The sequence below is a fragment of the Peromyscus californicus genome, unplaced genomic scaffold, assembly GCF_007827085.1.
Source record: "Peromyscus californicus insignis strain IS unplaced genomic scaffold, ASM782708v3 Scaffold_5__1_contigs__length_169319896, whole genome shotgun sequence".
Classification (NCBI taxonomy): domain Eukaryota; kingdom Metazoa; phylum Chordata; class Mammalia; order Rodentia; family Cricetidae; genus Peromyscus; species Peromyscus californicus.
In genome coordinates, this window is record NW_026294573.1 from 150,179,911 (window position 1) to 150,207,709 (window position 27,799).

Genomic DNA, 27,799 nt, shown 5'->3' on the forward strand with positions numbered 1-27,799 from the left:
GTGACTGTGAAGAAGGTATAATAATAACACAGAAAAATAAATTTAGAGTCAAGTCAAGGAAAAGAATAAAATTAAAATCTGCATTAAGTTGAGAGCTTGTATTTATTCGACTAAGTGTCAAAAACATTTAACTCAATAATTTAGAGTTTTGTGGGTACTTGCTTACCTACCAGGTTGACTTGAGTTAAGACACAGGACGTGTTTTAAGGAATTCTAAATTATGTGTGAAGGAGAAAAAATAACTAACTTAAATCTAACCTTTGCTCTATATAAACATTTGATATTAAGCAAGCTCATTTGAACATTGTCTTTTAATTTGATTTTGCGTGTATATAGACTAATGTTTCTCCTCCCCCTTCTTGGACATACCTGAATTGTACAAATTGAGCATGGTCACTAACCTTCTAATAATCCTGACAAAGAAACTATAGTGAAGCTTGACTGGGTGAAAACAACTCAAGCAGTATCAGGTTGTCCAAACTGCACTTTAACTTACAGAGAAAGCAATAATAATTAATAACAACAACAACAAACAACCATCCATGTGTAATCAGATACACTCATTTAGAAATACATCATAGAACACGGAACAGGTAGTTTTGCTTGGTACTGCTCACACCACTATACTTATTCAGTGCCATTTGGAAGATTTTCAGCACTGCACTATCATCGCTACATGAGATGCAGATAATACTTTTCCTATCTGTTACTACACATTGTGCATGAAAACTGTTCACAGCATCCCTACAAGTGAAGAAACAATCCATTTTTCCTATTTACCTACAACTCAAAGCCCAAGATAGAAATCCAATCAGGAGGCTGTAGAGATGGTTCAGTGAGCACCAACTGGTCTTCCAGAGGACCTATGTTTGATTCCAAGCACCCACCTGGCAGCTGACAACTGTACCTCCAGTTTCAGGGGATCCAATACCCTCTTCTGGCCTATGCAGGCACTGCAGGTGAACGGTGCACACATATACACTCAGGCAAAACACCCATACACACAAAATCAAATTTGAATTAATTTTTAAAAATCAGAAATATAACGTTTTCCTCAGTGTGATATATTCCAGTGAGTATGGGCATAAGCAGAGTGTCAAGAAATTCTCTCAAAATACAAGTCTCTGTCCAGTGGTTTGAGGATAAGTGAGAATATTATTGAGATTATTCGTCCAAAAGAGCCAATCATCCAAATGTCTTAAAGCACTTATATTATTCTTTATGCCTTTTGCCCATGAGATTAAAAGTATGCCATGACAATGAAGCTCCCAATTCATACCAGATTTTTATGTAATGTGCATTTTGAGAACATATGTTTGCAGTAATACAAATGACCACCCCAGAATGAAAGGAATGAGAGCCCCCCTCGGGGATTTTATTGTCTGTCTGGATTAAACTACAGCTCGTCAAACAAAGCATGTCTTACAAGATGCTCCAGAAGAGCATGGGGGTGTGGGGGTGGGTGGGCAAAGACTCGTTAAAACAAGAACACAGAGCATAATAGGAGAACAGGCTGGGAGGAGTCCTAATGACTGTCATGTGGACTCACTGAGAGAAGTCACAAGCTAAATCAGCTTATGGAATATGGGTGGCACATGCGGATGCTGTAGAGCTGGAGGTAAGGGCAGGCACAAGCATTTCTATATGGTCACTTAATAGTGCTCTGGGTATCCTAAACACATGGTAAGCTTTTTTTCCCTGTAAGTCTGGTTGTCTCGATACGCTGGTACACACTCTCTACATGAGTTAAAAATTCCTAAAAGGATCATCATTGACTTCTCAGAGTTCAGAGAAGCAATAGCAATGCTGTACAGATGAATAACCAAGTTTGTTAGAACTGACTGATCAACTTATTAAATTAGTTCAGCGCTTCTGAGACTATAATACTAGTTTGTTATACGACATAAAATGGAAATCCATATATACATAAACAAATCCATTTTGAGACAGCTCAGAAAGTGAAAATTACTTATTCACTGCATATACATTGCTACATTTAATTTATTTAGAGGTGAGGTTTTTATGAAACACTACATAGGTACTTTTACACATCCAAACACACTCATGTTTTTAGCTGAGTTGGCCATTTTTTCTAAGTTTGTCTATTTTTACAGTGATGGACTCTCAACTCCTTGAATAGCATTTGAAAGAAAGTAACACTGCCGAGTGAATTAACATTCTGTTCTAATATAAAAAGTAACAATATGCCTCTGGATGGGAGAGAGAGAAACATGACTAAGATTCTGAAAGAGGAAAGACTGGATTGTATATAAATGCCTTCTTTTCTCAGTGTGGAAACTGGAGCTAAGCCTCTGAGGTGGGTCTGTAGTTATGGCTGCATCCACTCATGCTTAGTGAAGTTCCATTTTGTGGGAGGCAATGAGATAAATACTAGTTACCACCACAGAAAATTCCAAGTAATCTATCTTTGGTGTGGTCGATCTGATATAAACGATCAAATGCTTAGTACATAAAATTGTATAAGAATGAATCAAAATTGAAGGCAGAAAAAGCTCACAGTATTAGCTAACTAAAAAGCAAAAGGCCTCCCTGAAGTCACACCCATTCAGTCGTTTTCCACTGCACAGTAATGACTGAGGCTCTAAGACCTGCACTGAGGCGCACTCATGCAGGAAGAAAATTCATCCAGAACGTCCACTTTCAAAGCTTCATGACACAAAGAGAAATATCTCACATGCTTAGAAAATATTAACAGGTGTTAAATACATAATGGACTGTTTTTTCAATACTCAGTTAACTAGAAATACCAATCACCCAAACGTCTCTCCTTCTCCAGCATCCTGGTTACTACAATAAAATATAGACGAGGAAGCATTAGCTACAACATCTTAAAGTATGAGGACAACATTGATAATAAGTATTCATTAGTAATTCTAGACTACCTACAAGGGGATCACACAGAACACTTGAATAAATTATTTCCATGAAAAATGAAACACATAAAACCTTCAGTATCATTTATTCTGCCTGTGCCACCTCTGTACTAAGGATCTGTCATGAAAAAGGTTGCATTTCACTAGGGAAATAGGAGAGTATCAGTAAAATCAGAAAGTTTTGTTAAACGTCAGCATTCTATTTTAATAGTAGGTACAAACTAATAACTGTGGCTCTATGGGTCTTAATTTTAAATATATGATTTGGAGTTAGTCATCAACCACAAGGCCAGGACTTTTTCCAGAGGGAAAAAATGCTAACATTCACACATGCTTATTACATGTGCAAACTGTAGTCAGAAATTGAATTTGGCCTGATATGTGTACAAATCCATGTTTGGAAATATGGACGTTCCCTACATTTTGGGAAGAACGTCTTCTGAAGTAGGACTCATTGAACCATTTTGATCATGTAGCTGCCATGGTCTCACAATGGATCCAGTTTCCTGAAGAATCTGTCTGGTTGAACGCTGCCACAGCTGGTAATGGTCTGCACATCTGCGGGATACGTCTTGGAGGCAAAGTGCAAGAGTTGAGGGAAAGAAGCAGAAAATTTTTGACTTTCCCGTAAAAGGATTTTAAGAAAAGAACTATTCTGTCTGCCCCTCCATCATGTCAAGCTTGTATCCATGGATAGTGGGTCTCTCTCAGCTCTCTGTCTTTCCCTTGAAAGTCATGTTTTCAGAACAGAGGTGTATGACCACCTGAAGCACACATTCCTCACCAGCCACCCTATCAGACCACTTCCATCAAGCAGTGACCATTTTTTCTTTCCTAATACTGCATGAGATTCTTGCTCATCAGTTTGTATTTGTATCCACCCATTCGACTTCACATCCTCCCTCATGGAGAACAAGGACAGGATCTATCAGCTGCATCGTCAATGCTTATAGACCTGTCAACAAAAGTTGTTGACTACATCTATTCTAGCAGTTCTTTAATCAAGGGTGAATGCTGCTTTCTTCATCACTTTATGGAAGTCAGAAAAATATTTCCAGATTGTTGCACTCTTACTTACAGCAGCAGTCACACCATTCCAGTGCATTTACCCATGAGCCTCGGCTGCCCCAACATGATCCACCATCACAGTTGTGTTCAACCTGATGATATTTGACTCCAAGCTCCTGGTAAGTCCTCATATCCCCAAAGCCATCTTTCATCATTCTCAAACAAATGTTTAAACAAGTTCCCCTGTGTCTAAGATTTGGATGTCTCCTATCAACCTTGCCTACATACCATTACATTATTAAATATTTTAAGATCAGCACTGATAAGCTTCTTATAATTCCTTCCCCCAAAGTAGTGAACACAAATACCAAAAGAAAAGAGAAAAATATTGAATATCAGTCTCAGCTTACATTTTCATTAGTACAAACAAAGCGTCAGAAAGGACAGAAAAACAACATTCTATATATTTTTACATAAATTTCAGATCGACAATTGTATCTCATGCTGGGAACAAATCCATTTGCTCTTGCTTCAAGGGATAAATGAAGTCTCAGGCCAGAATGGGAAGCACGGTATGTCAAGCAGCTAGGGACAACATGGGCACACAAAATTCTCTTGAACCAAACATTCAGCCAAGCATACCATGGCCCACGTGGCACTCAGCCATCCCTTGTTTAGAAAAATAAGCTTAATTTGAGTTACTTGAGCACTGGGTTTGTGGTGGTGCATTTTTCAGTGAACTGTGGAGGATGGAAGGCGCTTAGCTCAAGATGGTTGAGTTGCAAACATACTTGCTCTCTGATTTAGAATTTGCAAGTAACCTTTGTCATAAATATCCATGTAATTGCCCTATATTTGCATTTTCTATCCTCTGCACTATTGATTAAATCATGCTGAAGATGAAGATTCTGTTTCTCTCTCTTTCAACTTGTTCTGTCTTTTGTGTGTGTGTGTGTGTGTGTGTGTGTGTGTGTGTGTGTGTGTGTGTGTATTGGCATTCACGCAGTTCACAACAGAAATGTCACAATATCTGCAGAGAAAATGGGGGCCCTTCATAAGCCACCAAAGTGTATTCTTGATTTGGAGTCCCAGAGGGCCTATGTCTTTAAAGTAGATTTGTTCTCCAAATATAAGCTACATACTTAGTTGTGATCTCATTCTCTATAAAAGAAAATGTTTCATTGGCTCTGATTTTCTTCTGATTCCACTTTATTAACATTCTTGGGTTTTGCTTTTGCAGTCTGTGGACAGCAAACCAGAGAAGCACTGTGCTTGTACTTCAGGGTATAGATACACACAAAACTGTTTTCCATTTTAGAATGTCTGCATTTCTAATGCTGGAAATAAAAACTTCCAAGAAGGGTCACTAGAAATATTGCCAAGTTTGCCTTCTCTCCTGAGTTTAATGCACAGAGCTGTGCATAATCATTTAGAACAGTGCTCACATGAAGCCAGGCCAGCAGAATGAACTTTGCCAAATTTCTCACAGGCTGCTGAAGGCTCAACACTGGCGCCTTCTCAAGGAAATCCACATGTGCAAATATGAACGAGGAATTTCTGTCATTTTTATTATGCCCTTTGGGGAAAACACCCTTTCTAAGTAAGACATACTTCATCATCTCTCAGTTTTTAAAAAGTATTTTTTTTCATTCTAAAGAATTGATGTTTTCTGTTGTGTTTGGAAAACCAACTAACATATGAGTCAAATACCTGACTCTGCAGAATGATGAGGATAGAGCACTTTAACTGTTGAGCCTGAACTCCAAGACAGAGTGACTTCTAACATGACTATTTCAGTTTAATCTTAAATATATTAAAATATAGCACATAGTTTAGTAAGTGGCATTATAATTGTCAAGGAGATTTGGGGCAGAATTAATGGAAAATTACAAATACAACTTAAAATACAGACTTCCTCAAGTCTCATGATGAGCTCTCATTAAAAGCAGAAATATTTATTTTCAAGGTTTATAAATTTTCAGTTCATTGTGATTTTTAAACTGCAAAGAGACCTGTGGATTTATTTTATTGTTTCATCTTGTGAATCTGACTAAAAGTCTTTTGGGGAGGAGAAGTATCAGTATTTATTACTTAATCAGAAGTGTGAAGAATCTAAACTTTTTATATCTGTTTATCACCAGTAAGAAGACAGTGGCTGGCATTTATTGAATAACTATGTTCTACCATTTTTTTTCCAATTAACCCCTCAGAGTATAATCGTCACCAGTTAACAAAACTGACAGCAGATCATTTGTTCAGTCCCTGTTGTACCTATGATCTGAATCTAGGTTTCTTGAATTCTAACATTCAAACCCCATTGTTACTTTATGGGAAAAAAATAAACACTAATTAGTTACCTGGTCCTAATAAAATCACAAAAACTAAAAGGTAACTCAGAACAAAAGTTAATATTTTACCCTCCAAATAGCTGAAGAATGTATTACAATGTTCTTCAAAGTCACTACAAAATAACTGTTTACTCATGAAGGAAAGTTTCCTATGAAGTATAATGCAGGTAGAAATTTGAACAAAGAGAAAAGCGGAGTGAGGCATGAAGGAAATGAGGAAGAGAAATAATAAGTGGCTAAATTAGACCATTGTATCAATTCTTTTTAAAACTATGGAGGTGTGATGGCTAATCAGAGTTGTCAACTTGACTGCACCTGTCTGGAATCAATAAAAACCCAAGCAGCTGGACACACCTGTGAAGGATTGTCTTGATTGGATCACTTCAGTAGAAAAGACCCCCATTAAATCTGGCCACACCTTCTGGTTGCCAGTCTACACAAAAAAGGCAAGGAAGAAGGAAGCTTTTGCTTTTTCCCTGCTTACCCTCATTCTGGCTCTCAAGCTCATCTATCCTGATGCTGAGGCATTCCTTTACTGGTATAGGAGCCTATTTCTTTAGGATTCCAATGTAGATTGAAGACCAGCTAAGATATCCAGCCTCATGGATTGAACAACTACTGGATTATTGGCCTTTTGGTTGTTGGACTAGCTGGACCACAACCTGTAAGTGACTATATTAAATTGTGTGTGTGTGTGTGTGTGTGTGTGTGTGTGTGTGTGTGTGTGTGTGTGTGTACTGTGGTGGCATGAAAAAAAATGACCCCCAAAGGGAGAGGCACTGTTAGGAGACATGACTTTGTTAGAGTAGGTATGGCTTTGTTGGAGGAACTGTGCTCCTATGTAGGCTTTGAGGTCTCCTGTCAAGCTACACTCAGAGTGACTCAGATCACTTCCTGTTTTCTGCAGATCAAGATGTAGAACACTCAGCTCCTTCTCTAATGGCTGTCTACATGCCACCATGTCCCACCATGATGATAATGGACTAAACCTCCAAAACTGCATACCACCTCAATTAAATTTTTTCCTTGATAAGAGTTGCCATAGTCATGGTGTCTCTTCCCAGCAATAGAAACCCTAAGACATGTTTCATATATAGTTCATATAGATAGATAGATAGATAGATAGATAGATAGATAGATCAATAGATAGATAGATATAGATATATAGCTCATATAACATAATTCATATGTATTTTTTATTCTATCAGTTCTGTTCCTCTGAAGAATCCTAACACAGAGGGTGTGAGAGTTATTCTAAAAGCTTCTTATAAATATGGGTACCCTTTAACTTCTGGGTGGTCATCTGAGTAGCAAGTAAGATTTATGAACCTCTGCTCCCATGAACAAACTTGTGAACAACTTGCAGCTACAAGTCAAAGAGTGGCCAAGGGTACTGAGCTAGAATTTGTGTTGTGCCAGCTCCTCACTACTGTAACAAACATCTGAGACAGTCACCTTATGGATAGAAAAGGTTTCTCTCAGCTCATAGTTTCAGAGGTTTCCGTCCATATCCATTTGGCCCCTTTGCGTCCCAGTCTGTAGCAAAGGCAACGAGTTATGGCAGGGGCAAAGCTTCTTATTTTGTGGCCTGGGAGAAAAAGATAAACTAGCGCCCTTCCACTAGTCTCCACTTCTTAAAGATCCTACTACTTTCCATAAAGGCTAGGGTACAAGCCTTCGTGTTAAATCCATCCCCTTGGGACACATTTCACATCCAAACTGTAGCAATGTCTACCCCTCAAAACAACTGAAAGTCCTTTCTATAATCCAAGAGAGCAAAACTAACCCTATACCGCTTCATGGATCTGACTTAAGTCATCTGCTAAAAGTGTTCCACTGAGGTGAGTACATTTTCAAGCCCAGAAAAGCTAATGAACAGAGATGCTACCAGTTCAACTTAGATAACAGACCTTTCTTTATTGCACAGAGCAGCATCCCTAAAGAAGGAGGCGTTGGGGATACCACTGTTGTACACATCAGAAAATATCTACTGCAGGCCAAAAGAGCAGAACAAAAGGAGAAAACTGTTTCCTCTCAAAATTGATGGTAAAGATCAAGGCTACTGGAGTGAATTAGAGGACATATAAGATAAACTTGACTTTTGAAAATGAAAACCAGTGTCCCCGACTATTAGGATCTGTGACAATCTCATTATGCAAGCTTATAAAAAATTCTTTGTTACTTTATGTGACAGGGTATATGTAAGTAGTGTGTTCATTTTCTCTCCACAGCCTGGGTAGCTTTCAAACAGGATATAAGAGTTCTGAAAATCAAGAAGGAAGCAGTCAAAAAATAAAAAAAACCCTAAATTATGTTCATTGACTTTCCTCCAAGTGAAAAAAAAGAAAGAAAGAAAGTGGTCCTCCTTTGACCAGATGGCCAAGGCCTTGAATGATTTCATCTCCTCTGCACTGTAACACTGAGGTCAGACCTCCTCTTTCAGGTACAACTTAAATAATCAGGAGCAAGTCCAAATTTACATCCTGATCATCAGATTCTCTCAACTGAACTATGCTAAAACTCATTTTCTCTCAATTGAACTATGCTAAAACTCATTTTCAACTATCCCAGTAAAATTATCCATTGTAAATAGCTTAATTTTCAACTTACACTCAACTTACTACATTTTCTTTTTTAGACAGAGTCACACTATGCACTATGGGTTGGCTGGTAATTCACTATGTAGCTCAAGCTAGGCAGTAATTCACTATACATTCCAGGCTGGCCTCAAACTCACAGTGTTTCCTTTCCTTAGCCTCTTGAGGTCTGGGATTATTAGTTTGTATCATTTCTGTCTTGAATCACTGCCATTTTTGACACAGAAGCGTTAGCACACTGACCAAGAACAATGAACCATCACTTCCAAAGAACCTAAGAGCACAGGATCCTCTGACTTAGAGCAGCAAGAGTAACATTTTTTAAAAATTTTCCATCAGAACAAAGCCTTGTATCTTCCAGTAGCTGAGAAATGCGAATTTAAAATCTGCAATCTAAGCGTGCATCTAAATCTGATTCAGTTTCAGTGTGAGATCGTACAAAAGATCTTCAAAGGCCTCACAGTGTTTGATCTAGATAAGATAAAGTAACCTGCAGTTCACCTCACAAGAAAACAAACAAAAAAATGAGAGAAGGGAATCATATACATAATATTTCAGGGAGCATGTCCACACAGTAACTAATGAGGGGTGGGATGTTATTCCCAAGTCAGTGTGGCCTTTTTTTTTTTTTTTAAACACACTCCTGAAAACAAAGAGGATCATTTGTATACATGGATATGGCCAAACAGGGCCCAGTTCTAACCCATGTGTGTTTTCTACTCTGCACATACGCTGTTCCCAGGCAGGTCAAGGCAGAATCTTCTCCAATTTTGTTCTGTCCTGTAGACTGGGTGTCACCAAAGGTCTTAACTCTCAGCCAGTCATCTGACGGCTTACAGCTACTTTGGTCTGTTTTTGTTTGAGTTGGAGCATGGAATTATGTTGCTTCCAGGCAATGTTCCAGTTTTCTTGTTTTGATTTTAAGCCTTCTTGCAATGAATGAATCACTGAGCCAGATATTACCTAAGCAACAAAATTTCAGAACCAACTTGCAGCACCATACCACCAATACTGCATGTTCGTTACTATCTTACCACTGAAGCAGATGGGACAGTAATACAACTGATACTTTTTAACCAAATACCAATCTGGTAATTTTTAAATTTCATAACATTGGTTCCAATTTGTATTTATTTGTGTGTGTTTGGTCATTTCTGTTTGACATACTAAAAGTAGAGCTTCAGGAGGGCAAGGATTCAGATCCTCTTCTCTTTAGTGCTGGGCACATGTCCCAAACACTGCATATATATATAATGCCATTAAGGGGAATTCCTGCATATCTCTTATTCTCACACTTAAAAAATAGTGCTTTTATTAACTCTTTGAGAATTCCATATATGCATTCACTGTATTCAGAATCTTTTATTTTTTGAGATTATACTATAATTACTACATTTCTCCTTTTTCTATCTACCTATGGCCCAGCTAACCCACTTCTTGACATATGCCCAAAAGACTTGAGAACCTACTCCACAGATATTTGGTACTATTTAAAAACAGTAATAACCAGTCTTGGCAATGATAAAGTTGGAGTAAATTATCAATATGTTGAATTTCCAGATAGAAATTTGGTAAAAATATTCTACCATTTCGATACAGTAGTTCCAAAACTTGACATCTGTATTAAATAACCAATCACGGGCTTAGGAGATGGCTCATAAATTAAAGTGTTTGCCATGCAAGCATGAAGACAGACAGTCAGACCCTTAAACAGTGCCACTGCCAGGGAGGCAAGGGCCTGACTGTAATTCCAGTGCTTAGAAGACAGGGATTTCCAGAGCAAACTGGGTAGGTAAATTAGCCATGCTCATGGACACTGGGTCCAGTAGATGCCCTGTCCAAATGAATAAAGTAGAGAGAAAGTGAGCAAAACTACCTAAGTCAGCCTCAGCCTCCACATATATGTCCCCCACACATGTGTGCCCACACACTTGAGAACACACATACACGTGAGAAAAAGGGGGGGGAAAGGCAATAATGTAATGCAGACAATGATATGCAAATGAAGTGAATCCCTACTGTAGACTAGAAAATTGAGGTGTACTAGTAATAACCTCCAAAACAGAAATGAGACCAGTAAGTTATTGTAGCTCCATATATCTGCTGCTATTTAAACAATTTGCTTCAAGATTAAGGGTGACACACTCTTGCTATAGAACATTGATATTACCTAGCATACAGCAATGCATAAAATTAAGTAAAGTGAAGTTTGTTATGAAGTTCATTACTTGAATATTTTGTTGTTGTTGTTGTTGTTGTTGTTGTTACAAAGTTCAAACTGAATGCAAAGTCCTAAGCAGTCATTGGTTTTAGTCTCCAAAGAAAGCAGGAGCAATGGAATGCTATTGTAGAAATATGTTGAAACTAGTCAGTCATTCTTCTCTCAAGTTCAGACGGCTTTTAATAGTTGATTGTCTGCTACTGGGCTCCAGCCACCAATACCAACCACACCTCTGTTTTGATCCCTACTGGAGTTCACAATTCTGAGAGTGTGCTGTTGTTAGTGGATCAAAAGCCCAGTAGATGGATTTCATTAGAACTTGGCAACAGATCTGAATCACAAAAACAGCCACTTTTTCTCATCAGTCACCAACTCAGTTATTCACTATAAGGAATTATTTCTAAAATCAGTAGATTGTACTCATTAAACTAGTTTCATACACTAATTAATAGGATTTAAAACATCCTAATTTTTTTTTGTTTAAACTCAAGTTTCTGTGGCAAAGAAAAAATACTCAGTACTTTAATAAGCTAAATTCAACTTTGCGAAACATGCACGCAAATTATACAAACAGAAATTTGGAAAACTTACATAAAAGAATCCTAGTGGTCCAGATATATATGGCATTTTTATTCCCAAGAGATACTTGACTTGTGAAGTCACAACATGGGTGGCGGCCCCCGTGGTCATCGCGCTGATCACAGGCTCTGTAACTAGGAACGTGGTACTGCCCAGCTGCAGCACAAACATAACCATCTAAAAGGACAGAGGAGAGTTGGGCATCACATTCAGGTGACATCCTCAAGGTTCCTAAAGACGTGAATGTCAGACACATTTTTGTTTTATAGATGCACAGTGAACTGGATAATGGGTTTCTTTACCTTGATGGATTCAGTATTTGTGTGTTTTTGAGAGTATTACAAGGTTGTGAAGTGTCCTGAATTTTACTAAGTACAGTATACATGGTTTCATTAAAATTAACCCAATAGTTTTCTTTCTGAATGGTGACCATTCTTTTTCTTTTCCTTATTGTGCTGCTGGGAATCCATTCATCAGTGTTGACCAGGTTTCTGTGTTAATTCCTACTGGAATCCTCAATACTGAAAGAACACAATGAAACATCCTGTTGTTTAACTGGGCTGCAAAATTAGAAAAATGGTTTCCTTAAAAGCTGAAGAGAGGCTGGGCGGTGGTGGCGCACGCCTTTAATCCCAGCACTCGGGAGGCAGAGGCAGGCGGATCTCTGTGAGTTCGAGGCCAGCCTGGTCTCCAAAGCGAGTTCCAGGAAAGGTGCAAAGCTACACAGAGAAACCCTGTCTCGAAAAACCAAAAAAAAAAAAAAAAAGCTGAAGAGAAAGATATGTTAGAATGAACATGTGGATCTCTGTGGAAGAAAAATCAAATTTGCATTAACATAAAATTTTGAAAATATCATAAAGAATTATGATTCACTACTTGATACCTAATAAATGCATAACTTCAAAAGCACTGAGGAAAGGACTTTTTATCTGAGCTTCTGAAAAGTGGGAGCAAAGCCTGACAAGATACCCTGGGCGACCATTTTAAAAGGCTGGTGTTTACTAAGACAGCGGGTGTCTGCAGGTGGGGATACAGACAGAGAGAGATAATACAGACAGAGGTGGGACTGCAGATAGAGACCATGTCTTAGGGTTTCTACTGCTGTGAAGAGACACCATGACCACAGCAACTCTTATAGAGGAAAACATTTAATGGGGTGGCTTACAGTTTCAGAGATTTAGTCCATCGTCGTCATGGTGGGACATGGTGGCATGTAGGCAGACAAGGTGCTGAAGCTGAGAAACCTACATCTTAATGGGCAGGCAAGAGGAAGTGGTCTGAGACACTCAGCATGGTTTGAGCATATATGAGACCTGAAAGCCCACCCCCACAGTGACATACTTCCTCCAACAAGGTCATACCTACTCCAACAAAGCTACACCTCCTAATAGTGCCACTCTCTATGAGCATGTGGGGGCCAATTACATTCAAACTGCCACAGACAGGGAGTACAGACAGAGAAAGGGATACAGACAGAGTCAGGGAATACAGACAGAGATGGAGAACACAGAGATGGGGAATAGGGATGTGTGCTAAGAAGGACTTTATAGAAATCACTATAAAAACAATTTCTTTAAACACTTACAAATGTCAGCATCATCCTCCATTTCAAAGCAAGTTCATAAGGCAAAAGCACTCTCTTGCCATTTCTAGGATCATATCTTTTGCTAGAGGAAAGAGCAAGGGGGCCTTAAGAAGATCTTTGGCCATGTAAACTCAGTCACAGGATCAGTAAAAAGTAATACTTATTAGAAGTTTGAAAGTAACACTAAATTATATTTGTGAGTATTCCTTCCAGAAAAGAGAAACAGGTAATAGTAGTACCTAGGTCAAGTCTTAAAGTTCCTGTTGGAAAATGAGATTAAGAAGAAACCAGGGGTAAGAATAGCAGAGAAATTTCCTGCAATCAAGAGGTTAACAGTGAGACTTAGAAGTTCAGAATGTTATCTGCTACCCCAGAACATAAATTGCAAAATGCGTGACATCTGTATTGTGATAGCATCATAATGCATGTTTGGCTGCCAGCAATAATGCTCTCGTATTAAGTGGAGTTTCCTGGACAGAATCTGGAACATTAATATAGCTTTATGATCCTGTTTTCTCCCACATCCTAAATATGTGGCTGTAGAAAATCTGCTGCAATTCTTTGAACTGAATCATCATCCATAAATTATTAGAGTGAAATGTGCCCTATTCATCCTTTAGGGTTGTGGTAAGGTGCATGTGAAGTGATTTGAAGCGTGTAAATCATGCAGGATGGGTGATACAGAAAGATGTCATGGAGTATTTTATATATCTGTTGTGTACGGAAAACTATCTGTTTTGAAAATGCAGGCATGGCTACATTGTATTTTTCGACTCTGGAAGCCTTGAAAGAATGTGAGTACAGAAAGGGTTGTATTTGAATTGCTGCAGCTTAGCAGCCCCCTTTCATTCAATATGTGATAAGAGAAGAATGAGAGGTATTAATACAGAAGTCAGACAAACTCCCACTGCCAACACAGAAAGAGAAGGCTGTGGCTTCTGTAATATGCTCTGTTTCAGGAGCCTTGTGTTAGTTTGGAAAGTAGAAATAAGACCCTGCTGGAAACTCCAATGCAACCAAGCTTATACAGGTACTAAAGGAACTCAGTGATCTTTGTGGCCTCTCTTGACATAGTCTGCTGCTTTCATTTTGAAAACACAATCTAGAAAAACACTGAACCAAGAATTTCCAAGTATCTCTCTATAAGTGAGATCACGAATTCCTGTTGATGGTATTAACTCTTTTAGGTCACAACGATAAAACTGGTATATTATTAAACTACAAAGAACACCAGAATTGGGTCTTCATTTTATCTAAATGAGTCATATATGTAGTTCAGATATTTAAAAATCTGGAAGCTATTCACATAAATACAATGTTATGCATGTGGAAGGTTGGGAAGTTCCTACCTGTGTGACTAGGAGCTAACCATTGTTTTGAGAAGCAAACTCTTAGAAGGCTTTGCAGGGACCATCACCATTTCAACTCCTGTCTTTGCTTTATTTCCTAAACTGCAATGTCTCTTCAGATGGGCTGATGACTTGCCATGCCTGAGAAATCTGAAGTGGCCACTAACCGTAACTGCCTAAACCATGAACTTCCTAACAGCTTGGTCATTTCCACAATCTATGCTTCCAAACTGAAGGTCCAGAACAACTCTAGGGTACCAAAAGAGCCCAACCATTTCAAATGCTAAAAACATTGGACTCTACTAAGCCATGGTAATCAGAAACAAGGGTCTACCCTCTTTTAAACCACCAAAACCTCAGCTATTGCAATACGCTACATACTCACAGATCTACGTATTTAAAACATCCTGCCAACAAGGGGCAAACATTTGGAACAGAGAGTTCTTGAGTGGAAGGCCAACGGGTTCTTGAAGAACTCTTTCTGACACAGACCACTGGGCAGGGATTGCAGATATGCTGGAGACAGTACTTTCTTTTGCCTTTCCTTTTCTTTATTTTCAAGTTTGTTGGAAACTGAGATGTACTTACTGTATCTATGTCTTACCTTCTCATGAGTGTCATGTAAAGTGAACCTTTCATATTATTTACTTTTATTTAAGATATAAATTGAAGATTCATTCAGGTCTATGAATACTGAACACTTTCCTCAGCATTCTTCACAACCCAGACCAATGGCCGATATGAAGAGGAGGAAGAAGAGAAGGAGGAGGAGGAGGAAGAGGAGGAGGAGGAGGGGGAAGAGAAGGAGGAGGAGAAAGGGAGGAAGGAAAGGAGAGGATGGGAAAGGAGAGAAGCAGGGGAAGGAGAGCATTAAAGATCTCCCTGTTCCCATCGTCCAAACTGCACAGTTCATTCACGGGGGAGTTGATCTGCTCCACAGAGACTGATATCTACAACCTGAATGTAGCAAATCCTGACAGGGATCCTGTAGACTAGTCCAAGTTCGTCTTCAAACTTACAAATGTAGAGTGGGGATTCTCAAGAATATCTCACTTAGGGCCCAGTATTAAGGATTTTGAAGCTCCTTTTACCAATATGGATGATGATGTGTTCGCGCTCACTAGGTTTCCTAGTGGCTGTTCCCAGCAGGACTGCATAAGAGGTTGATTGGACCATGGGCCTCGGTACCAGGTGACTGTAACTAGCAAGGGAGAGGTCTTTTGCTCCACCCCTTGGCGTTGTTATGAATAGACCTTTGGAATAAAGCTCTGGGCCGGTGGATAAGGATTCAGGCCCTCCCGAGTCTATTCTGTGTTTTCTCTCCATTCTCTATTTCTAACTAAGTCTCTTATCTCTCATTCCTGTAGTAAACAAGTGTGAGGGTTAGTCCCCACAATGATGATTTTATTCTGGTTAATCAATTCCCCCCCAAAGCCATGCAGTATCTAATGAGTGCATAAATTTCATGCAATACACTGCAGCGGTTCACAGCAATACCGATATTCTAGGCTAATGCTTAAAACTTCTGACATGCATTATCAAAGTTCACTAGCATGGTATTATTTGATCATGTCTGTATAAAAGCCATGTGTTCTTTATAAATTAAATGTATTTCAGAACATGTTTATACTTATTTCCTCTGGAATGTTCACATACATGTTTCTGTTAAAATATCTCTGAGCCCTAAACTTGAACCCATCTGGCTCTCCCAGCCAACACTACTCACTCCTCAGGCTCTGATTTCATTTTCCCATTAACATACAGCTGGAGCTAAGGCAGCCAGGGAGAAGAGAAAGAGACCGAGTGGGAGGATAGCAGGTGGGCACACCAGGCAGCATTTTCACTGTAAGGCATCCTGGCACTTTAATCCTGAATGAAAAAGGATAATGCAGCATACTTGGGTGTGCCTGTTAAACCTTTGTAGACAAAGGCTTACAGACAGGTCCAAGCCAGAACTCACTGTTCAGATTGAGTTTTGGAACATTAAGGAGGATTATGAGGATGAAGGATGTAGTTGAAGAGTGCTTATCTCACATGCGTGAAGTCCCAGGTTTGATCCCCAGCACTGTATTAAATGTGGCATGGTGGTACTTATCTTTAGTCTCCGGATTTATGGGGTAAAGGCAGAAGGATCAGAAGTTCTCATTCTCAGCTATATACTAAACTTGAAACCAGCCTGGGCTACATGAGGCCCTATCTCAAAATATTATATTAAATAAAGTAAGAAATTTGCTGATAGCTTAAATAAATAAATGTATTTCAGATTTCAGTCCATTCTTTTCAAGTGACTTTCAAACATTTTTTGAAGTTTGACTAGGAAACGACTATATGTTCATGTGAACATGATATAGCATGCATTTCAGGCAGTGTTGCTGTTCTGGATATCTAGCCTATTCACTATAGAAAATCACTTACTTGCCCATTCAATGAGTACTTATGGAACACCCAGTATGAGACAGGCATAACATTGCTGCAGATTAATACACAGTTCTCACCACAAAATATTGAACAAGGAAAGGAGAAATGGAGAAGCTAGGGAACAGGAGTGTGAATTAGGACCATAAAAAATGAACAGGAGTGTTTGGAAGGTAAAGTCTGAAAATCTTTGAAGGTGGGTTAGTAAACCTTCCAGTATTTGTTGAGCAGTATATGTAGAATAGGGGAAAGAGCAAATTACTCATGACAGTAGGACAACCAGGTGGTACATAGACGTGGTAGACAGTCCTCTGTGTGGACTGAGGATCTGAGAGGTAGCAAGAGAACAAATGGATATGTATGAAGATATGTGTTGCAAAATTCAACATGAAAACCTTCATTGTATCTTCAGTTGAAAAGGTAATTATCAAAGACAGTATGTCCAAAGACATGAATGAATCCTAAATTTACGCTGTAAATAAAAATAAATAGTATGTGAGATTTCCTTTACATGACATTCTTGGGAAAGTAAGACTATAGATACAGTAAGTCGATCTTGGTTTCCAACAACTTCAAACTAGTGTAGGAAGAAGGAAAACATAGACTTTGTAGGTGAGACTACTCCATATATTACTGTAATGGCCAGTCTGTGACACGATACATTATCAAAAACTACTGATGTTAGAATTTCCAATGGGGTAATAGTGGCACTCTTATCTTGTGGGTAACTAATACCTGTGTAATTGGACTTAAGGCCTGACAAATAGGAGAGAATTCATGCCTAGTACTATAAACCTACCAACTGTCTATAGCTAGAGCTGTCACAGACTTGAGAGGAGAACCCACTACTGCCCATTTCTTAAACCAATACAGTTTCTAACTGTATTCTAGTTACTTCTTTCTGAACCCACAGGCATGGATAGCTCTCAACCGTCCCCCCAAAAAGCTTATTTTTGTAGTAAGTGGAGACTATTACAAAGATTCACAACTGATCGAAATGAGAATAAGGATTTCAGAGTGCCCAATCCCAACTGATATATCTGCAACATAATTCCTACATGAAAGGCTCAAAAAAAATCACTGAAGGAAAGACAAAAAGATTATAAGAGCCAGAGTCCCAGGACATCTGCTGCTAGATAATGTCTTAGGCATAACAAGGAAAATGCACCCATGAAATATCAATATGGTTACCTGAACAAGACCACGATAATGACATCAGTTTGTATGTCAGTGTGAACAGTAGACATTCCACATGATCCCACCCCTGGATGAAGAGCTACAAGTGAGTAATAACTGCTAAGAGATGGAGAATTATTTCCCTCCAGGGATGAGCTCCTGCATAGGATGTCCAATTACAACTGGTCAACCCTAGACACACACACTTATGAGCAACACTAAATGGATTCAGTAAGCTGCATATATGCATATGTGCATATGTGTGTGCATGTGCATGTGTAGATACATGTGTGAATAATAATTAAAAAGGAGATCATGAATTTTGGAGGAAGGACATAGGAGGGGCTGAGGGAGTGGGTGTGATGTAGCTACAGGGCTTGTGTGCAATGGAGAAATTTAGAGAGTAGTGGGTGTGATGTGGCTACAGTGTACGTGTGCAATGGAGGAATTTAGAGAGGAGTGGGTATGATGTGGTTACAGTACTCATGTGCAATGGAGGAATTTAGAGAGGAGTGGGTATGATGTGGTTACAGTACTCGTGTGCAATGGAGGAATTTAGAGAGGAGTGGGAGTGATGTGGCTACAGGGTTCGTGTGCAATGGAGGAATTTAGAGAGGAGTGGGTGTGATGTGGCTGCAGGGCTCGTGTGCAATGGGAGAAGGTGGGGAAGGAGGGAGTGATGTACATGCAGTGAGTGCTGTGTATACTGGAGGAGATGGAGGAGGGGGAGTGATGTAGCTACAGTTCTCATCTACAAAGTTCTCAATAGAATTTTGAGAGAAAATTAAGAGTTGTGAAAATTGAAAACAGATTATTTTGTAGGGATCTTCAAGTGACATGGAATATCCAAAACAACCTAGGGAAAGCAAAGGTGAAAATTCAAACTTCCTATTTTAATAACCTAGTAGATCCTATAATAATCAAATAGTGTGGTAGGAAAATAAACATATACATTCATGGAACTGAATGGAGGATTCAGAAATAAACCCTTGGGTATATGGTCAAGTGATTATTAATAAGAATTTAGTTTCTTTAATGAAAGAAAGACTATCCTTTTTGACAAATTCTATGAGAAGAGCCATATACGAGGCAAAAGAAAGACTTTGGGGCATTAAATGTCCACTTTTAGAGTGGGAGGCTACAAACAAGACAAGATTAACTATGGTGATATATTAGAGTTGGAAATATCAGTATGATCACTTTTATAGCTTAATTTAAATTATGAATAGGTAATGCTTATACAAAGAAATGGTTACATATATAGGCATATACACTCTTTTCTTTGCTGTCAGATGAAATAAAAGCATCCCACTAGCAATGCCCACACTTCATGCCTGGGCCTCTTTGTTTCTCTGATACCCTTCACTAACAGAAGAAACCAGACATCCTTGGAGGAATGTCTGGGCCCAGAACTGGGATGGGGTAATACATATTAGAACCCTACATCAACTTTATTTGTAAAAAGTAAAGGAGTGTTAGATAATGTGTCAGGGCTCAAGACCCAGAAAACAACAAAAGAACTCCCAATGTCCAAGGATAGAGCAAAATAAGCATAGTATTGGATGATAAAATGGATATCCTTGAGTCCATATTGATATAAATAATTTACTAAATACATGGGGAAGAATAGGCAGATGTCTTCTGCATAATCCCAAACATTTGTGCAGGTTGTCCCCACACCTTAACTCCTCATGTAATACAGCTCCCACTCAAAAGTAGGCTATGTGGGTAAGAGAGGTGCCTCAGTCAGTAATGTGCTTGTCACCCAAGCATGAAGATATGAGTCCTGGTCCTCAGCACTCATGCAAGAAGAGATGTGATGTGTGTAATCCCAACTGTGGAGAAGCAGAGACAGGCAGATCCCTGGAGTTCACCGGCATCCAGCTTTAAATAGAGATCCTGTCTCAAAAACCAAGAGGGAAAGCATGGAGGATGACGCAGTGTCAATCTCTGGCCTCCACACACAGGCATGGGTGAACACATTGGTATGCACACCCACAAACACATCTACCACTCTCTGTTTGTGTGTTTCTCTCATGCACACACACACATGCACACACAGAGAGTTTATTTTTAAAATTTTTAAAATGAATAGGACATGCCCATTGACTTTCAACAAAGAAAGCAGGGAGGAAAGGTCAGTCAATGGAATACTATTCACTCAAGAAATCTGACGAACACTGCTTCAACCAGGTAGTCAAACTAATAACAACGATGTTGTGTTAGTGCATTGCATCTTGTTGTTAGTATAGGATTGGGTGAGAATGTCTCTTTTCCTCATTGTTATCTCAACTAAATGTAATATAGTATCCTAGATGAGATCCTGTTACAGTATAGAGTATGTTAGATTAAAATCCAGGAAATGTGAGTATCACATATGGACTATAGCTAAGAGCCATATAACAACCTGTTTTATCAATTGTGGCAAGAATGCCACAATGAGATGTTAATAACAGAAGAAACTGAATGGGATATTTGACAACTCTATGTAATTACTATCTTTGTAACTTAAAAAAAATATCCTAAAGGAAAAGTTACATTAAAGAAAGAAGAAAACCTTCTCCATCATTCCCACAGAATTTACTGACAAATCTCCATGTCTTCCTTGCCTGTGTACAATGGGCTTGAGGATGTCCTGAGTCCTGGTACATGAAACTAGGGGGAAGAAGGGCTCAAGTAGCACCAAATATCTGGAGGTCCAAGGTTTGACAGGTACACAGATAATCACATCAAGAGAAAGATATTAAGTATACATACGCAAATGACCACAAAACAAAAATCTGCTGCCACCCATGACTATATGCCCCCTTAGCTAAACTCCCTAGGTCACCAAAAGCAAACTTGAAAGTCAAAAGTAAGCTAGTAGTTGAGAAGAGCAAGAGGATTTGCAGGAATAGGAGAGGAACAAGATAAATAAATGTGTAAGGGCCCAAGACCTAGGAACCAACAAAAGCTCCCAATGCCCAAGACTAGAACAAAATAAGCAGAGTATTAGATTTTAAAATAAATGTCCTTAAGTCCATATTGATATAAATGACTTACTAAATACATGGGAAAGAATAGGCACATGTCCTCTGCATAATTCTAGACATGTATGCACGTTGTCCCCATGCCTTAATTCCCCATTTCCTATAACATCCACTCAGAAGTAGGCTATGTGACAGTGAATGCAATCCAAGTACATTACAGATATGTATGAAAATGCCAAAAAGAAAGTGCCATAATGAAACCCATTATTATGTATAATAAATATATGCTAATAAAAACTTTAAAGTAAAAAGAAAGAAAATATGCCACTGGGTTCTGGAGGAAGACAGGAATACTACAGGAGAGGTTTTGTATTGTCCGTTACACTTGAGGCATTCCAGACAGCACATAATTAGAAATCATTCCAGAAGGAAAAGCATAGATGTAAAACAGTTCAGTGGGGTCAAGTGGAGAAGACAGTTCTGCTTGCTTAAAAGGAACAAAACCAACCAAGAGGGAAGAGCAGCAAATACAGCAGGAAATGTTGGAGTCAGAACATGCAGTACTCTAAATGAAGTTAAAGGAGAGTTTCGAAGGAATAAGTGACATCACTCTTTCATACATTTATTAAACACCTAATTTTGCCAAGATTTGTGCAGGTCTGGCTCCTACATCAGAGCCATGCTTTGGTAGGCTTGATCTAATGTTAGGATGTGGTGAAGCAAAGTCATTTAAAAGGTGAGCATGAGAAGGGTGACCAGTGTGAGAAAGACACAGCCCCCTAAACCAAACAGAAAGAGAGGATAACAGAAAGATGGTCTTGATTACCCCACAGGCAAGCTCAGCATATGTCTGGCAAACATGATTTGACTTTGCTGCACCACAGAATATATCAGAAATTCGCTTCCCTTGAGAATGTTTCTATTACAATTACATGGTTGAAGAGTATGCCATAATATATTTGGTTGTCAAAACCTTCATGCCAAAACTAAGTGAAACAAGAGAGCATGAGGGTCAGAACTGCCAGGGATGCGCTGGTTGACTCCTCTGCCTTCCTTTCTACTCCAGCCAAAGGACAACCCAGAGGTCAGCAGAAATGATGGGGGCATCGTGGTATTGAGGGACAGGGGAATGCAGGAGTTGAAAGGCAGTATAGTTGTATTTGAACCTCTGTCATGTATGGGAATAATTGTGAAAAGAAGCAGGAGATTCTGCTGACTGGACTGGCGTATTTGATCAGAAGGGATCTAATAGAACATATGACCAACTTAGAAAATTCTAAGCTTTGTTAACCTCCTTCATTAAAAAACTGCACTACAGTTTAAAAGATAAAGAATGATTTCCTGTCCTCTATTTAAAAAAAAAAGAGAGAGAGAGAGAGAGAGACAAAAAAAAACAAAGGCAAATCTGAAAAGGTAAAAAAAAAAAAATCTTCATTTAATTTTGGTTATTTAACATAGTGAAGACACTAACATTTAATTGACCTTTCCCTCTTTAATTTCTTTAACTCATGGTTATAAAGCACCAGCTGCTAGAATTAGAGAAGTAAACAGTCTGTGTTCCACAGAGGCCCGCAGTGCGTGAAGGAAGGCAAACACTGTTGTCTATATTGAGAAGCCTTAGAAGGAAAGGAATGAGCAGTGCCTTGTGGGAGCACAGAGTTACATATCCACATCTGATGACAGAGAGAAGAGCCTACAGGTGGATGGAGACATTTTCCAACCACTGAGCAAGTCTGGAATCCAGATTTCCACCCACCTCGTAGTGTGAGCCTGGAGCACAGGCTGCTAGGACTGTACAGGAAGTGACATATTGGAAAGAGCAAGACCAGGGCTGGACCAGGATATGGTGGCTTTGTTTTCCTTCTTTCCTTTCTCCATATCAGCTTAGAAAGCTGGGCCTGGCATCACATGCCTTCAGTTCCAGCATTGGGCAGGCCAAGGCAACACAGTGAGTTCAAAGACAGCCTGAGCTACATAGGGAGACCTTGTCTCAAAAAATAAATAAGACTATAAACTGTTAAGGAGAGCAGTTATAAGAGTGCAGACTGGAGTACAAATTCTACTGTGCCATCTACTAATTATAATATTCTGTATAAAAGCTTAAAGGTGGTTGTGACTCAGTAAATACTTGCCTGAGTTTGATCACCAGACTCTACTCACTTAACAATAGTTGGGTACTGTGGCACACTTTTGCAATCCAGTCATGAGGAAGCAGAGACAGATGGATCCCTGGGGCTTACTGACCGGCCAGCATAGCCTACCTAGAAAGTTCCAGCTCGGCAAGAGACTGTTGCAAAATTCCTGGTGGACGCTGACAGAGAAATGACACTGATGCTGTCCTGTTGCCTGAGCACACACATGCATGTGTACACATGTGAACAATACACACAAAGACCCACATGCACAAAACCACAAAGATTATATAAGCCACTTTACCGATCAGTTTCTCTATGTGCATAATATGGTATATTACTCATTTTCAGATGTCAGTGAGGCCTGACCTCAAGAGCTTATGTAGTAATCCTAGAATATGGCAGACAGCAAAGGTGGTTTTTAATATGAAAAAAATTCCCTTTTATAATTTTCAGAATGTTGTAATTCTAACTTTATTTAAATAGTTTATGACTTAGGTCTTTCAGGTACAAATACATCTGGATAAATTTCAACCAAACAGAATGATGATTTCCTGACTCAAATGGCTGTGAACAATGCAACACTATCATAAGAGACTAGACGATTTTCAGAAAAGAATAGGTACGACACATGGAAAAGAGGGTAAATCGCTTTTATCTTAGGTCCTTCTATCCTCATGAGCATCTTAGTTACTACCTAAGTATGTTTAGTGCACACCCACAAGGAGGTGGGAGATCTTCTGTTCAGGCCTGTTGTTTGTCATCCCTGAAGACTGCAGACCATATGTTTCCAGAAGCCACTGGGGCAATGACACTGGACTTTGTCACTGAACACTACCACCCCTCATGTCACCAGTGCTTACGCAACTGTTGAACAAAGGAGCTGTATGTGCCTTGTCTCCAGGACAGAAATCTTGTCCTGTGGTTGCTTCAGGAAAGTAGAGCTTGGGAAAATTTCCAGAATTAAATTGGCAAAGGACAGTCCCAGGCCTCTAAGTTCTTGGAAAAAAGAAACAGGCAAAATGCCCATTCTGGAGACTAAGAAAAGCTTCAGGGACATCGGCGACTCTGAATGTGCGATGCCTTTTATTGAGTGCTTGTTTCTCTACAGAAATGTGTTGGTCCTGCATCTCAAAAGTTCAGTTCTGAAGTCAACAGCTCGTTGCTCCGAGTATGTAAGCAAGTCAAGAAAAGACTTTTTACTGCTACTGGCTTTGGACTAGAAAACTTGTTTTTCTTTTTCTTTTCTGTGTTTCCTCTAAAGTAATATTAATAGTGCATAATTGCATCGGTTACACTAAAGACGGCTCTTTACAAATGGCAATGCACCTTAAAGCGAGATGATAGAGAGGCTGGGGAGATGAGTCAGTGGCTAAAAGTGCTTGCTGAGCAAGCCTGAGGACCTGGGTTCAAATACATTACTCACATTAAAAAGAGGGAGAGGGAGAGGGAGAGGGAGAGGGAGAGTGCACATCTGCCACTCCAGTGCTGTGGAAGACAGAGTCAAGAGGCTCACTGGTAAGTAAATCAGAAAGTAACAGACTAGGACCCTTGACATGCTCCTCTGGCTTACACGTATGCACAGGCATTTGCACCTGGCTACACACATATGCATACACATTCACATACAATGAGAAAATGGTTCACTGAATAAAATGTGTGCACACAAACATGAGGAGCAAACTTCAGATCCCCAGCACATCTGTGTCCACTGGACAAGATGGCCCACCTATAGTTACAACACATGGGAGATGGAGAAAGGGGATACCTGGAGCAAAATGGCTATCTAGACAGCCACATCAGCAAGCTCTGCTGTTAAGTGAGAGACCCTGACTCAAAGAGTGGAGAAAAAATGAGAAAGACACCCAATGTCAACCTCCAACCTCCACATGCACACAAACACATACATGTGAGTATCACAAACATGGAAACACACTTTAATACCACACACATGTTGCAAAAAGAAAAAAAAAAGAATTGAGAAAATAAGCATTAACATTGCTGTCAATTTAGCTACTGTGTTGTGCATAATAAGCCAGTAAATGAGCTCTGTCAGTAATTCCTTCCAATGCTAAGAAACAACTGCAATGATCCTAGTCAATCAACAGCAGTAAGTGATGCCTGGACACAGAAACGGGTCAATGGTTGCTATGGAGTAGGAATGGAGATGCATGTAAACAGTGAGAGGAAGTGTTTACAAGTGGTCCAGAAAAAAAATGGTTGTGTGTAATAGATACGTGAGACAGATGTTATGATTATATGGATTATGATTTCATGGATATGTATAGATATCAAATTTTATCAAACTGTACTTTCTACATATGTAGAATTTAATGTATGACAATTTCACCTCATTAGAACAGATTTTTAAAGGCCCATAATCTAATTTACAGCACAAATGCACATCACATTATAATGGTGTGACGGAACAATTATATTTTTACACAATATAAATAAAGTGGTAAGGGGGAGGAGAGGTTTGACATTGCTTGAATGACTATGAGTGAGAGGCACACACACATAGAGACAGAGACAGGGAGAGGAAAAGGGAGAGAAAGGAAAAGCCAAGGAGCTACAAAAACATGATTCAGGCAAAGGTGGTCTACAGTATGAATGTGTCATTCTTAGAGTGGGATTGATCGAGTAGAAAAGACTGAGGAGATTAACAGCAATAAGAGAATAGAATTCATCACTGCACACAGATCTTTAGCCTCCAAAATTATCAGTCCTTTTTTTCTCATGGGCTCATAAAACATTCATTGCTACAGTTCATTATTAAAATAAACAGATAAATAAGGCAATGCAGAAATATTACAATCAGCACTCCCTGGACACAATGCAGTTACACTGCAAATTCTCAAAACTGAAAAGCACAAAAGTCCCATTCTTGTAAAAAAAAAAAAAAAAAAGAAGAAAAAAAAGAAATATCTTAAATAATTGTTAGATAATTGCAATATAATAAATAATTGATTTACAAGCTGAAAATAGAAAATGAACAACAAATACTCCCCTGATAGTCAAGGAAGGAAATAATAAATATTAAAAATAAAGCAAAAAGAGGAACAGGAAAAAAAGTCAACCTACTATTCCAAAATCCTAGTAAAAAATAAAATGAAAATAGGCTTAGAAACATGACTCTCTCAAGATCACCTCTTTTCAACTACTGAGTTAAATAAAACATCAAGTGGGAAAATGCCACCTGAAGAGTTGAAAAGTTAGATAGAAAAACAATGTTTGCCTTAAAGAAGATGCAAAGAACAATCCAGGGCCTAGAGAGGCAAGTCAAGAAAAATACCGGTAAAACTGACAAGAAAAATCGGAAGTACAGCTTAAAAAGAAAAGAAAAAACAAAAAGAAAAGTAATGAGAGGAATTAAGACTTAAAAAAATAAATAGAAACGTAAAAATGAAAATTCAATGGCCCAAATAAAAAGCACAAGTAAACCCATCAACAGTAAACTCAACCAAGCATACAAATAATATTAGGGATGGAGGACAAGGTCAAGGAAGTACTAACTTCAAATATCAACATGGAAAGATACGTGAACATGTATTCTAGAGAAACAAGTGGATGTCCAAACACAAGAGACATCTAGAACCCCCAAAAGACACGACCACAAAAAAACCTTCCTGTCAAAGTATCAAAACCACAAAGTAGAGAGGCTAGAAAGTTGGTTCCGTGGGTATAAATTCTTGCTCTACAAACAAGAAGAACTGAATTCAAATCCCAGCACCTATGTTTTAAAAAAGAAGAGGAGCCATGACAAACATGTACATATAACCCCAGGATTGAGGGTAGAGGCAGCTAGGCCCTGAGAACTTGCTGAGCAGCTCTTGCCCAGATGAAACGGTGATCTTCTCTTGCAGTAAAAGACCCTGTCTCAGCAAAAAGGTGAACAATAGAGGAAAACATCCGGTCTTCTGCTGCCTCTGCATGTCCATGCATCAAAGCATGCACACATACACACACACACACACACACACACACACACACACACACACACACACACACACAAATCCTCCAAAACTAAAAAGAAAAATAGAAAATAGAAAAATAAAAATAATATTAAAAGTTGTGAGAAAAACACCAACACATCTTCAAAGACAAATACATTAGCTCTTAAATTAACAAAATCCAAGAAAGAATGGAATGATATATTTGTAGTCTCAGAGAGGAAACAGCTATCAACCAGACAGCTATGGCCAGCAAAGCTAACTCTAAAAAGCTGATGGAAAAATAAAGACATGTCAAGACAAATATAAACTAAGGCAGTTCAGGACCTACAAGGCAACACTAGAGGTGGTGTCCAGAGGAGAACTTCACGAAGCATGGGGGAAAACAAAGTTTATGAAAGGAGTGGATGAACAATAGGGAGCCGGGTGAAAGCCACAATGTCCAGCACAGGAAATCGGGAAACCTTGTTTTTAAAAACAAACAAGCAACAACAACAACAAAAAAAAAACAGGTCCAACTATATGTTGGATACACATCTCACTAGGAAAGACACTCCCAGAATGAAAGTCCAG

The 27,799-nt window shown here is 39.0% G+C and overlaps 1 protein-coding gene across 1 annotated transcript in view; it reads right to left on the reverse strand.

The window, feature by feature from the left end:
* Positions 1 to 27,799, reverse strand: part of Slc26a7 (solute carrier family 26 member 7) — a 120,245-nt gene that overhangs the window by 56,571 nt on the left and 35,875 nt on the right. The window contains exon 5 of the mRNA XM_052718249.1: positions 11,660 to 11,824. Within this exon, the coding sequence (XP_052574209.1) occupies positions 11,660 to 11,824 (165 nt within the window). The remainder of the gene's footprint in view (positions 1 to 11,659; positions 11,825 to 27,799) is intronic.